The sequence below is a fragment of the Engraulis encrasicolus genome, chromosome 5 (genome assembly GCF_034702125.1).
Source record: "Engraulis encrasicolus isolate BLACKSEA-1 chromosome 5, IST_EnEncr_1.0, whole genome shotgun sequence".
Taxonomy (NCBI): domain Eukaryota; kingdom Metazoa; phylum Chordata; class Actinopteri; order Clupeiformes; family Engraulidae; genus Engraulis; species Engraulis encrasicolus.
This window is the reverse complement of record NC_085861.1, coordinates 19,870,106-19,885,124: the sequence shown is the minus strand read 5'-3', so window position 1 is coordinate 19,885,124 and position 15,019 is coordinate 19,870,106. Positions and strand designations below refer to the sequence as shown.

General features: G+C 48.1%; 1 protein-coding gene across 1 annotated transcript; it reads right to left on the bottom strand.

The window, feature by feature from the left end:
- Nucleotides 1-7,697: 7,697 nt before the first annotated feature.
- On the bottom strand, nt 7,698-9,924 carry LOC134449722 (putative ATP-dependent DNA helicase Q1). Its single transcript, XM_063199832.1, has 3 exons — nt 9,625-9,924; nt 9,447-9,526; nt 7,698-8,665 (listed from the first exon to the last, which is right to left on the bottom strand). The coding sequence occupies exons 1-3, from the start codon at nt 9,696-9,698 to the stop codon at nt 7,698-7,700; spliced, it is 1,122 nt and encodes a 373-aa protein (XP_063055902.1). The 5' UTR covers nt 9,699-9,924.
- Nucleotides 9,925-15,019: the final 5,095 nt, after the last annotated feature.

Sequence of the window (15,019 nt, the reverse complement as noted above, 5' to 3'; positions counted from 1 at the left end):
GACTGTTTTAACGGCAAAGAGTGAAATATGAAATGTGATGAATGAAATAGCCTCGTGGTTAATGGCGTCGCCCGCGACGACAAAAACGGTCCAAACTTTTCCCCCCAAAGTCACAACATTCTCCCCAACCAAACCCGACACAACAAAGTTCATGTTCATGTTGCACAAGTCCCGAATCAGTATTGTGTGTGTGTGTGTGTGTGTGTGTGTGTGAATGAATGCGAGTGCTCCGTTTGCGCAACCGAGAGAGAGAGAGAGAGAGAGAGAGAGAGAGTCACTTTATGCGCTTGCTGTTGCAAACGCTGTCTGTGCGCATTCATAAACGGAGCGGTGAGGAGGGGAAGAGAATTCACATCCTCACACTTCCCTCCCCTTCAGGAGTCACGCCAACAGAGTGGCGGGACAGAAAGTCTGAAACCACATTCTCCGGACCTGCCCTGTACCGGACAGTGAACCGGTAGGGCTGGAGGGCCAGGAACCACCTGGTAACTCTGGTGTTGGAGTCCTTCATACGGTCTAACCACTGTAAGGCACGGTGGTCAGTTTCCACTGTGAATTCCCTGCCAAGCAGGTAGTATTTCAAAGTGTCGAGCGCCCATTTGACAGCCAGGCACTCAAGCTCAGTCACAGCATACCTGGTTTCTCTGGGGAATAGCTTGCGGCTTATGTAAGCCACAGGCTTCTGCTGGTCCCCCTCACCCTGCAAGAGCACCGCCCCAAGGCCCACCCCAGACGCGTCCGTCTGGACAGTGAACGGCAAGGAGAAGTCAGGGCTCTGGAGGACTGGATCATTGCAGAGCACTGCCTTGAGGTCCGCGAAGGCCTGCTCCTGCTCTGGCCCCCAGGTGACTTTGTTGGTGTCTGACTTCCGTGTCAGGTCGGAGAGTGGGGCAGCTCGCCGGGCAAAGTCCGGCACAAAACGCCGGTACCAGCCTACGAGCCCCAGGAATGACCGCACCTGCTTCTTCGTCCTGGGCCGTGGACAGTCTGCGATGGCCTGGACCTTATCCGTCTGCGGACGGATGACACCCCGGCCTAGAACATGGCCGAGGTACTGCACCTCCTCCTTTGCGATGGCACATTTCAGCGGGTGGATGGTAAGGCCCGCTCGCTGGATCCGTTGCAGCACGTCACCAAGGTGACGCAGGTGGTCTTCCCATGTGGCGCTGTACACCACGATGTCGTCCAGGTAAGCAGCCGCGTAGGAGTCAGTGCCCGCCAAGACAACGTCCATCAGTCTCTGAAATGTGGCGGGTGCCCCCTGCAGGCCGAAGGGCATCACCAGAAACTGGAATAACCCCTGTGGGGTTCGGAAGGCAGTCACAGGTCTGGCGTCTTTGGCCAGGGGCACTTGCCAGTACCCCTTGCATAAGTCAAGTGTGGTGATGTATGCCGCCTTACCCAGGCGCTCAATCAGGTCCTCCAGACGAGGCATTGGGTAGGCATCAAAGCGTGATTGGGCATTCACGCGCCGGAAGTCTATACAAAAACGCATTGTGCCGTCCTTTTTAGGCACAAGCACCACAGGATTGCTCCACTCACTGGTGGAACGCTCAATAACGCCCATGGAGAGCATCTCATCCACCTCCGCCCTGAGGTTCGGCAGGAGACGTTCTGGCACCCGGTACATTCTCTGGCGCACCGGGTTTGAGTCTTTGAGGGGGATAGGATGTTCAACTTCAGGGGTGAAGCCTGGCCGCTCCTGGAACAGGCCAGACGGGATGACATTGGCCAGCTCCCTTCGCTGGCTGGAGGACAGGTGAGAGAGATCTAGGGTAGCTGACTCCTGGCTGGTGGGGAAGAACTGTTCTGGAGTGTCCTCTTCCTCCACCACCGTCTGGACCCGGAGTTGCAGGCCTGGGCCCCTCTCGTGCCACTCCTTGAGAAGGTTGACGTGGAAGACTTGAGTGGGCTTCCTCCGTCCTGGCAAGTTCACCTCGTACGTAGCGGGCCCCAACTTCCTCACCACCTCATACGGCCCTTGCCACTGGGCCAGTAGCTTTTGCTCTGAGGTGGGCAGCAGGAGTAGGACCTTCTGTCCTGGCTTGAGGTTTCTTTTGCGGGCCGCACGGTCGTACCAGGCTTTCTGTTGACCTTGCGCCTTCTCCAGGTTGGTCCGCACCATCTCCGTCATCTCCTCCATCTTGTCCCGCATGGTGAGGACATGGGCCAGGATGTTGCGAGTCTTGGGTGTTGCCGGTCCCTCCCAGGTCTCTCGCAGAACATCGAGCGGGCCCCTCACCTGCCTGCCATAGAGCAACTCGAAGGGGGAGAAGCCTGTGGATGCCTGCGGCACCTCGCGGTATGCGAAGAGCAGGTATGGCAGCCACCGATCCCAATCTTTGCCATTGGCCGCCACAAACTTCCTCAGCATCCCCTTGAGCGTTTGATTGTACCGCTCTACGAGGCCGTCGGTCTGAGGGTGGTATGGGGTGGTCCGTATGCCCTTAATGCCCAGAAGTCTATAAACGTCCTTCATAGTTCTTGACAAAAAGGCTGTGCCCTGGTCTGTCAGGACCTCTTGGGGAATTCCTACCCGGGAAAATAACTGCAACAGGGCTTGAGCTATGGGACGGGCAGAAACTTTTCTGAGGGGGAAGGCTTCAGGGTAGCGAGTGGCATAGTCGCAGACCACCAAGATGTATTTGTGGCCTGCTTGGGAACGTTCTAGGGGGCCTACCAAGTCCATGGCAATGCGCTGGAAGGGGGTCTCTATGATGGGCATTGGCTGCAATGGGTAACGGGTGGTCTTCCTGTTGCTGGTCAGCTGGCACTTGCGGCAACTCTTACAAAAAGCTTGTACGGCCTTGTAAAGACCTGGCCAATAGAATCTAGCTGCTATGCGTTCATAGGTCTTAGTGTTGCTCAAATGTCCTGACCAGGGGATGTCATGACCCATACTCAGCACTCTGTCCCTGAGCGATGTAGGCACAACAAGCTGCTCTGCTCTGCCATCTGCTGGCTGATGGTATAGGAGGCCCTCTCTGACCACATAGCTTTCTCCGGACAAGGTAGGTGACTCGTCTGTAGCATACCCCTCACACTGAGTGACAGTCTCAAATGCTTTTGCCAAGGAGGCATCTTCCCTCTGCAGCTCTTCAAAATTATCCGGGACATCACCCCAAACATCATCTGCTGTAGATACAGGTAAGTCTTTCACAGGTAATTCATTTTCAGGTAAGTTTTTCTCTGCTGTTCCAACAACCCTAGCCTGTCTACGCTGCCTGCGACTCTTCTTGGGCTTGACTCTGGTTGGGGCAGGAATGTCAGCGTTAGCATAGGCTAGCTCTCTTATGGCAAGTAGATCAGGATTCTCTTCAATATCTTCGTCATCATCATCATCCTCATTTTTCTTTGCTTTCCTCTGTGATCGTGTCACAACATATACTGGCTTAATGGACTGCAGCAACTCTGGCAACACCACAATATCTTGGCCAATTACAATCGGGTGGCTTAGTTTCTCCACTACCCCTACTTGCAACTGGTAAGTCTGGCCAGAGAGTTCTACATAGACATCAGCAATTGGGTACTCGTGCTCATCTCCGTTGACACACAACACCTTAATGCTTTTGCCAGTAATCATGTCCCTTCTCTCCACTAGGTGGGGCTGAACAAGGGTTTGGGTACTACCTGAATCCAACAGTGCAGTAGCTGGCTTTCCGTTTACAACTACGGCCATGGTCTGTAGCTTTCCCTCAAAACCTGCAAAACTCCTACCTGGTTTGGGGACACAACTGTGGGTGGAATATTTGGGTTTTCTGTTGGGACACTGTGCAATCATATGCCCTTCCTGCCTACAACCGTGACAGACTATTGGGCCTGGGGGTCTGTTCTGGGGGTCATAACGGGGCTTGGCTGGGGCAGCTGTTGGGGCAGAAGCTGGGGCAGATGTATGGGCAGGCATTCTGTTGGGCTGGGCAAACCTTGGACCACCCCCATGACCGAACCCATCAGACTTACCTCTCGCCGGTGGTCTTTGCTGTGGGTCGAAGCGGAACCTCTTCATTCCATTCCGTGCCGCCATGAAGCTCTCCACCAGCTCTGCTGCTCTCTGTCCATCTTGGGGTTCACGTTCCTTCACCCACACTCTGATGTCTGGTGCCAACGTGCGCATGAACTGCTCCAAGATGAGAGCCTCAGTCACCTCTTCGACCGTCTTAGTGGACGGCCTAATCCACTTATCGAAAAGGTCTTTTAGTCGGGTGTACAGTTCACGGGGGGTTTCTCCTGACCGAATGTCTGGCTCCCGGAACCGTCGACGATAGACCTCCCCGTTGATGTCATATTTGGACAGTATGGCCTCTTTCACTTTGCTGTAGTCCATGGCGTGCATCCCGTCCATTGCCACGTAGGCGCTTCGAGCCTTACCGGTGAGGTAGGGGACGATGAAGACCGCCCAGTCCTCCCTTGGCCAGCGGTACGCTGTGGCCAGCCGCTCGAAGGTGGTTAGGTATTGCTCAATGTCATCGGCGTCCTCCAGCTTGGGAATGGCCGCCCGTGGTGTTGCTGGCGCTGGAGCCCTAGGAGCTACTGTTGTTGGAGCTGGAGCCGCTGGTGTTGAGACTGAGACCGCCACTGGGACTGGGAGTGGGACTGGAACCGGGACCGCCACTGGAGCCGGGACTGGAACCGCCGCCGCTGGAGCCGGGACTGGGACCGCCGCTGGAGCCGGGACTGGGACCGCCGCTGGAGCCGGGACTGGGACCGCCGCTGGAGCCGGAGCTGGAACTGGGACCGCCGCTGGAGCCGGAGCTGGAACTGGGACCGCCGCTGGAGCCGGAGCTGGAACTGGGACCGCCGCTGGAGCCGGAGCCGGAACTGGGACCGCCGTTGCTGCCTCCATTTCCTGCCGTAGCTGGTGCATTTGCTGCTGCATACTTCTCCAGCGCTGCTCCTGCATCTGCGCTTGCTTCTCCAGGAGCTCGCGTAAGGCAGCAAACTCCGACGACTCCAGCCTGCCCCCTCCGGCCTGCATCTGGACCGCGGGCGCGTCAGTCTCCTCCTGGTCGGACCGGTCTTCTCCGATGTCAGGTCGCAGCTCCTCGGGCTCGTCTGGGTCCTCCCGCAACAGCCTCTGGTTGTCCATCCTCCACCAACGTCTTTTAAAACAACCGCGTTGGCGTGCACCTCGTTTCCCACCTCTTCTCTCCAGGTTTCAGAGACGTAACATCCAACACTTCTGACACCACTTGTGAGGATGCGAGCAGTCACCCCCATGTGGGGGGTAAGGCAACCATGAAGAGGGGAGGAAAAAACGGAAACGAGGGTCAGAAATCCAAAATATAGGTGGTATTTTATTTTTTACAGTGCAGTCTTAAATGTCCAAGTGTAGGCAAAAATCCAAAAGTCAAAATCCAACAAAAAATAGCAAAAATAATATTTCAGTTCCAAAAAGTGCAAAAAATGTCCATATACAAAAATGATGCTAAATAATGCTAACAAAAATGCTAAGAGCTTTTAGCCCCGGTATCGGCAACAAAGTCCAGCAAAAAGTGTAGCATAAAAACAGACTTACATTTTCAGACAGCCTCACAACAAGCCTCTGGTCCTTCCCCCTCTCTAACCCAAACAGAGAATGAGGGCCTCTTAAATAGGAAAACCCCTTTGCAGTAAATTACACCAATCAGAGTCCCCTGTAACCCCATTGGTTCTCCTCCCCAAACCACCAATCACATTTCCCCACATAATATTTACAATATTAAAATTGGCCAAAACAACATCAAAATACAAATAGATTAAACCCCCACCAATGACATGTCATAACATAATAACCAAAATTACAAATAAGCAACTAAATGTTGAAAATAACAAACAAAATGGATCGCGGACAATATGACTGATTTGATTGACAGTTAGACAGAGAGAAAAGGTGCGCTCTCCCAGCGGAAGCGCTTTCGCTGAGGAAGGATGGAGGCGGAGCTGGTGTGTGCAGTGGACTGGTGAGTGGAGGGATGGATGGTGAATGTTTGCGCAGTGAATGAGTGGACTGGCGGGGAAACTGTGGTGCGTTGGGTAGTGGAACATGCTAGCAGGCGCCTCGCTAGATGCTGTGGATGTTATGGAGGGACTGTTTTAACGGCAAAGAGTGAAATATGAAATGCGTTGAATGAAATAGCCTCGTGGTTAATGGCGTCGCCCGCGACGACCAAAACGGTCCAAACTTTTCCCCCCAAAGTCACAACATTCTCCCCAACCAAACCCGACACAGCAAAGTTCATGTTCATGTTGCACAAGTCCCGAATCAGTATTGTGTGTGTGTGTGTGTGTGTGTGTGTGTGTGTGAATGAATGCGAGTGCTCCGTTTGCGCAACCGAGAGAGAGAGAGAGAGAGAGAGAGAGTCACTTTATGCGCCTGCTGTTGCAAACGCTGTCTGTGCGCATTCATAAACGGAGTGGTGAGGAGGGGAAGAGAATTCACATCCTCACAATCGTTTTAACAGTAATTGTAAAAAGTGTTTTAAATGGATGACTGACAGCAACAATACTCTTTCAGTCAATACCCTGGAAACAGCCTTTTGAAGAGCCTCTGTATTTTCAAAACCAAATCCGTTAACAGATCACACTCCAGTTAGTAATTTTTCGTTGTAATTGCGGTGGTCAGATACTGGTCTGACCATGGCTATGACATGGCAGTGCAACCGACTGCTTACATTTTCCTTGTTAAAACAACCCCATACACTGGCTGTGCAGTGTGCTTTGTCATGTGGCTTTTACCACATTTAATAGTCTTTATTCACCATCAATGCCAATATTATCTCTTGCCAGAGCCATCTAATAACAGAGTTGCGCAAACCGGGGACCAGGAAGTCGGTTGGTGATGTGATTCGCGTAGATTAAAATGTTTCTTAACAGTAAACTTCTAAACACAGAACCATCACATACCAAACAAAGATTAAGTACAAACAAATTACATTACCTTTACCACATTTTCTGTGTTCTACCGCCACCTCCTGGAACTAAGTAACTTCTAATAGAACTAAAGTCAATGGGGATTTCCATGTTAACGCTCCATGAGGCTCCATGAGTCCGCCATTGCTGTGGAAAGATTGGTCCATAGAGGTCTATGGGAGTGGCGTAACTCTGATATTAGATGGCTCTGTCTCTTGCACTACAATAGCCAATTTTTCATGATAGGCATTGTTTGTTGTACTGCACTCTCAGATTTTGCATTTTACTGTGTATGACAGTCCTTCTATTCCATTATGCTGTGTACTTACAGTGCTGTATTTAAATAGAACATACTGACATCCCAACATTGCATGTCTACTGTTTACAGTACACGTCACTGAAAGACCCATGGTTTTTAAACCCATCTTGTTGTGAAATAAAACATCCTATAAAACCCAAGTTTTCCAAATGCCAAGATTTTTATTATAAACAAAGGTTGATGTGTTAGAATATATACAACAATAATTACTAATTTTAAAAAAGGTACAATAAGAAACCTGCACAAGTATTAATAGTCGGACTCAGAGCTCGTAACATTGCTCCTGAGAGAATCATAATCATCATCAGCTTTGTCATAGTAGCCAGAGTAATACAAATCTGGGACAGTTTGTCCCCCTACTGCACCAGCATCAGACTCAGCATCAAGCTGATCCATATCCACATCTCCGAACACATCACTTACAATCTGTAAAATCTCTCTTGCATGTTCCATTTTGAAAACAGGAATGTTGGCAATTATGTATGGCAGGTCAAATATACTGACAGTGGTTCAATACAGAGTGCACTTGTTGTTGACTAAATCCAGTGCAAGCTTCAGGTGAGTTGAAGAGGTGAGCAGATGGGCTTATTAGGCTGTCTCTGTATCCATTCAGCATGTCAACAATCAAGTACTTGTCCTCTGCAGTCACGTGCCTTGATCTCGGGTTCGTTGGCTTGCCGGGAGACTGTTCATATTCTGGGGTGGGCTCTGTGCATGTGCCCGGTGAACAAGAGCAGACACTTTGGCAATAAGTGCAACAATGATGGGCTGGCTCAACACCACAGGGCTCAGCTTCAAAATGGCAGTACAGAGCTTTCCTGATGCATGTTGTTTTTCCAAGAGTAAGCAATTCCTTCACCTCTTTGTCAATTTTGTAATTATGTCCTGGGTTGTAAATGATGCCATGTGATGACTGTCCATTCCTTCCAGCCCTCCCCACCTGTTGCACAATTGACTCTAAGTCCCCAGGAACACCATACATCACCACATGTGATACATTAGGGAAATTCATCCCCAATCCCAAAGCAGTTGTAGCCACAACGACACGGCAATTACCTTCCCCTGCCAGTGAGGCCAACACTCTTTCCTTGTGTTGGGGGAGGGTCTTACTGTGAAACATCCCTATCAACAGGGTCTCACTTCTACAGTCAGGGTCACAGTCCACCCAGGCATGTTGTTGAAGTTCAGCTTTCAAATATGCAAAAACTTTCCCCACCTTTGTCATAGTCTGACAGTAAATCAGTATTGGCTGCATGGTTGAACCCTTGTCTTTCAAACGCTCAACAACCCAGTCAAGGCAGTCCAGATCCTTGCTTGGCACCTTCTTTAAACCCAGCCGGATGTTGGTCTTGTTGGGGGAGGCAAGAATGTGACGAGCACCGTCCATGCGAAGAAGGCTGGAGATGTAATCTCTAGACTTGATGTCTGCGGACGCAGTCAAGGCCAACACAGGTGTACCTGCAAAACAGACAGTTATACTACATTAAAATTAAAATCCAAAAATATGTAATTATGCCATACATCGGATGTATTAAGATTAGGGAGGGACTGAAGGTAACATGCACACGCCTGTGTGTTCTACATATTCTGTACTGAGCCATGTGACACACACACACACACACACACACACACACACACACACACACACACACACACACACACACACACACACACAACAACGTGTGAATTCGCCGGTTTCGTTGAGGTGATTATACATTCAGGAATGTTCAATGCGCGAGATCGCCCGAGTTAACAAGACATGTTGATGTGGCCATCTAACAACGTGTGACTGTGCCAGTTACGTTGAGATGGTTATACACAGTCAGGAACTTTCAATGCGCGAGTTCACACGAGTTAACAAGACATGTTGAAGTGGCCACACGTTCAACAGTCGACAAGTCTAGAAATAAATAGAATGCTGCTCCCATCCCTTACGACATAACATCAGCAAGCAGTTTCATTAAAAATGGTTACACCACAACACTGGCCTGACGAGCCAGACCTCCTCGTAGAAATGTTGACAACTGGCATACGAATCGAATTGCTAGTCAAGCGAACACAACACCGACCTGCTGCATATTAGCCTGACGAGTCAATACGAATGGCTTGTCAGGCTAGCTGCTCGCGTGTGAATTGATACTTTACAATTAGCCATGCACAGTTTATGCCAAACAAACAACCAAGCAAATTGGTTAATACAATAGGCTTTAACAATGCCGAGAGGAAAATTTCAACTCACCTTCCTTTGTAATTGACCTCAGCTCACCGAGTTTGGCGAAATTCTCTCGGAATGCCTGTTCTCCTTTGGATGACTCGCCCCTACGAGAACAGAAGCAGAGAAGAATTAGTGTCATGAAGTCATGCTAGTTAGTTTTAGACACATATTTACCATCAGTTTACAATACCATTTCACTTACCATTTATATGTAAGATGAACTTCATCCACGACGACACCGATGATGTTATCTTTATAAACGGCAGACGATAGCATTTTGTCGCCATTTCCTGGTTTGTATCCAACACTCCGGGCTCCCAAACACCAAACTGAAGCGACCCTCCATGATGGCCTGGTCTTCGTGCACACCAAGCTGTGCTGCACTAACTCCCAGTTTAGCCGCTTCCTTTATCTGATCCTCCATCAACGCCAAAAGAGGTGAAACGATGACAACAATGGGGTTTACCTCGGTGCCGCCTAGCCTAGCGAGTTCCTTAGCCACCAAAGGGAGTAAACCCACCACATCTTTGCCAGAGATGAAGTCAGTTAGGCAGTCCTCTTGCGCCTGCTTCAAATGCTGAATATGTGGAATATCACTCAACACGGATTGAATAGCTAAGCTGATGTTTGTGTTCGCCGCCATTGCTCTGTAGTACGGGCTATGAAGACTAGCTGATGTTATAGCGCAGCTGTTTGACGTCATCGGCATTAGCACCCCCCCTCTCCCCTCCCCTCCCCGTCCTCCCGCCTCTCCCTTTCCCTGATTGGTCTGTAGAAAATCTACCGAGATAATCCCCTCCTTCTTAACTGTTCTCAGACGTTTTCTCCAAAACGTCTGACTCGTCAGGCTATGTCTGGGGTGCCTTGGCTGAAATCTACTGGTATATATGGGGGGCCTTCTACTGGTATATGGGAGGCCTTGTCATGGTAAAGTTTGGAAACCCCTGGCTTATGGAACATGGGAGGGGTGGTGTTATCTTCCTCCAAAGCTATTCCTCCACCTGCACAGTAAATAATGCAGTGTTAACTCAGCAGTAACAGAGTCAATTCAACCCCCTTTTAGTGTGTGCTTTGTCCCGCAGCGAATTGCATTGTATAAACTGCAGTCAAAATGAAGGGCAGCATTTGTTCGATTTCAGCTTAACTTTTTTCTCCTCCTTCTCTCTCTCTCTCCCTGAGATTCATTCTCAGAGGTAGTCTTACCTGCAGAGATTTTGTGATTGCTCTCTCTCTCTCTCTCTCTCTCTCTCTCTCTCTCTCTCTCTCTCTCTCTCTCTCTCTCTCTCTCTCTCTCTCTCTCTCTCTGTGACACACACACACACACACACACACACACACACACACACACACACACACACACACACACAATGACAGATGATGTTCTAATGGAATGTGAATCAAGCGGTGTAGCTGAGGGGCAGAGAGGGTGAACACAGGGTCAAAGAGACAAATGCCGAGACACACACACAGACTGCACATACAAACAAATATAATCACCTACACACACACACACACACACACACACATACCCATGCACACAAACACACATACACGCACACATGGAAACGCACACACAAACGCATACGCACGCGCACACACAATCCCCCCACACACACACACACACACACACACACACACACACTTACACTCAGTTTGTGTGGTAACGCAAGTTTGGAAGGTGACTGTGGGGTGATAGAATGAAGAAAGGAATTCCATGTTAGAACAGACAGCCATCAACTGCTCTCTCAGAGATTACAGAGGCATGTATAGTGACTGTTTACTGTGTGTGTGTGCATGTGCTTGCGCGTGCGTGTGTGTCTGTGTGCGTTTGCGTGTGCGTGTCTGTGTGTGTGTGTGTGTGTGTGTGTGTGTGTGTGTGTGTGTGTGTGTGTGTGTGTGTGTGTGTGTGTGTGTCGGAGGGTGCGCGCATGTGTGTATTTGCGACCATGCGCTTGTTTCTGTGTATATGTTTGTGTCTGGATGTGTGAACACTGAGCGTATATGAAAGAGGGTTTGAGAGGTCAAAGAGGTGAGAATGACAGAGGAAGCCGGTGGAAGAGACCGGAGGGTCAATCATAGATGGACAGATGAAACAAATCATGGACAAACAAATTAAATAAAATTGACATGGAAGATTGATGTGAATGACATAAACGATATGACAACCAATACAAATACATTCATATTCTGTTCTGTAAAGAAACAAAAATGACAGCTGACAGAATATATGGACAGAGAGACGGAAACTGGTGAAGGAGAAGAACAGGGAGGATAAGAGGCAGAGAGGGAGGGATGGACAGACAAAGAGGCAGAATGAGAGGGAGGGTAAAAGAAAGTGAGAAAAATGTTTGATATCTGAGAGATTTGTATGAAAAAATGTACCTTAAAGGTTCACTTTTGGTAATTGATTGAATACAAACTAAACTATGTGTATACTGCCCATTCACACATTTGATTGATTTCATGAATATTATTCTAGCCTGAGCAGAGTAGGTTTTGCATCTAAAAATGACCTATGATGTCCATGACTGTTAATTCTTAAGACCCGAAGACGCTGAAGAAAGCTTAAGCTTAAACATCTGTTGGTGTGTCATGCTTTCCCACTAATTAAAAACAAAAACAAAACTTAGCTTTTCTGCAACAAAAACATGTAATTCAAAACAGCGGATTTACATGAAACATCCAGCTACTCATGTATGGAAAGGGTACATTTCCAAGCCATAATAACTGCTTAGAAAGAGATGGTGGATTTCTCCCTGCAGTGCTCCAGTTCCAGCACATTACCTGTCTGTTGTCCTCCCTTGTGGCCAACGACCTTGCATCTGTCTCTTTTCATTAGATGTGAGTGTGTCTGTGTCAGGGTGTGTGTGTGTGTTTGTGTGTGTGTGTCTCTGTGTCTGTGTTTCTGTGTGTGTCTCAGTGTGTTCACGTTTATGTGGGTGTGTGCGCACATGCGTGCGCCGTGCGTGCACCGTGCATACATGCGTGTGTGTGTGTGTGTGTGTCTGTGTGCGTGTGTGTGTGTGTGTGCGTGCGTGTGTGTGTGTGTGTGTGTGTGTGTGTGTGTGTGTGTGTGTGTGTGTGTGTGTGTGTGTGTGTGTGTGTGTGTGTGTGTCTGTGTCTGTGTGTGTGTGTGTGTGTGTGTGTGTGTGTGTGTGTGTGTGTGTGTCTGTGTGCGTGTGCGTGTGCGTGTGCGTGTGCGTGTGCGTGTGCGTGTGCGTGTGCGTGTGCGTGTGCGTGTGCGTGTGTGTGTGTGTGTGTGTGTGTCTGTGTGTGTGTGTCTGTGTGTGTGAGAGAGAGAGAGTGTGTGCACTACCCAGCCTCTTGTAAGACTGCTGACTCAACTTGACAAGGCACTACTATCGCCTCTCCTAGTACCTGGTGTATGTAATCACGGTGACATTTTTAGGAAAGGCAGAAAGCCAGGCTGCTGTAGCATTCTCCTACTACACTGTTTCTGTTACTACAGTACGTACCGTTCAAGCCGTTTCTCGATGGCATCTTTGCAATGTACCTGTTTCCAATGCAATTTTCCATTGGCAACATAGTACAGTAAGTTGCCAAGTGACTAGCAACGTTGCTTTTGAGAAACAGGATCCTGTTCACTGTTATTATGGTGTAACATTCTCATTACTATTACTATTATCACATGGTGAAGAACACATTGCCATAATGGTGTTAGTAAGCCTTTGTTGATGTGTTTGTGCTTTTAATGTAGCATTGCTGATTTGTTACAGTCACATCACCATACCATGGTTTTACTAAGGCGTGACTGTAATATTTAAAGTGATACTCTGGGATTTTTGTCATACAGTAGGACCCTATTTCATATAGTTATTCAGAGCATGTAGAGAGACTTTTTTGATATTCCATGAAGTCCTTATAATTCAAGGGGTCGCTTGTACTAGGCTAGTGCAAGGAAATGGCCTTTGTGACAGTCCAGAAGCAAATTAATCTACTATGCTAGATATGAATGCCTGTGTCGATCAAATTATTTGATATATAAACCAACCTTGTATTTATATCTGAGCAGCAGCAGTAGTGGACTTTCTGTTTGGCAGCTTGGTGGAGGAGTTCCATTCTTCCAGGATCTTCAAGTGCTTTTCATGCTTTGTGGACTGAGTGTAATACCATTTCAGTGGCCGTCTACAAAAGGCCTTTCACCTGCACTAGCCTAGCACTAGCAACCTCCAGAATTACAAGGACTGCTTGGAATTTTTTTTTTAAATGTCTCTATACATCTACAAGACTCTGACTAGCTATGTCAAAAATCCTAGAGTATCATTTTGAGTAGAGTTGTTTTTATGTCCCTTCTATATTACTATAGTATTATTACAGAGTTGCTAAGCAAGTAAATAAACAACATTTACTAGCTCCTCTGTATAGTGCTTCTCAGTGTATGCCTCACATTCACCCTTTCACACTGACGTTCACAAACCGGTGGTCCAGGAAATTAGGCCTACTAAGATTACAGCAAGGTGTTATTGAGTAGCATGTTACTACAGTTATTACAATCAAGTGAATTTGATAGATCGATTGATTGGTTACATGTCAGATGTTATAAGAGAAATAAATCAACAACATCCAAGTCAACAAAACAAAATAATATCAATAGGGGGAAATAACATGTTTTTGTCTATTTTAGTGAAGCTAGAATTGGTTTGGTCTGATGTTACTACTGCTACTAATATATTAGACTACTATAGTAGTATAGGTTCCTGGACTAAGGCACCCCTTGTCCTCGTTTGGAGAGGCCCTGTTGAAAAGTGTCAGTTTATTACCATGGAAGGATACCACTGCACAGCAAGCTGCCACTTTATCAGCTAGAAATCTCACAGCACACAGCTACCCCCGGCACTTTCGGGCACTGGGCAAACACCATTAAAAAGCCTGAGATATTTCAAATAAGGGTAGGCTGATGAAAATAACTTACAGTGGGGGGTTTCCTCTGTGGAAAGGTATTATTATTAACTCTCACTCTCGGGTGAATGACTTACTTCCTCACTTCCTTAACAATATTGGACAGTAGATGCAACTACTTTGTATGAAGCTGTGAGCAGAAATGAAATACACATGCACAGAATATGGTTGGAATTGGTAGGTTGTCTACTGTGTGTGTGTGGGGGGGTGCGTGTGTGTGTGTGTGTGTGTGTGTGTGTGTGTGTGTGTGTGTGTGTGTGTGTGTGTGTGTGTGTGTGTGTGTGTGTGTGTGTGTGTGTGTGTGTGTGTGTGTGTGTGACAGAGTGAGGGGACAGAGAGACAGACAGAGAGAGAGTTTTGACAAAATACAGACTCAGCGAACACTGCCTTTGAAACCGACAGACAAAAACATTGACGTCCCAGAGAAGAGCGAATTTCCAGGCAATGTAGTGACAAGGAAATTGAAACAGAGTTTTACTTCCACACAAATTTGAAAAATAATCGTGGAGATGTCATCACATTTGGATAGCTTTAGCTTGTGTGCCAGAAACACACAAAAACTGCACAAGAACACACACACACACACACACACACACACACACACACACACACACACACACACACACACACACACACACACACACACACACACACACACACACACACACATGCAAACG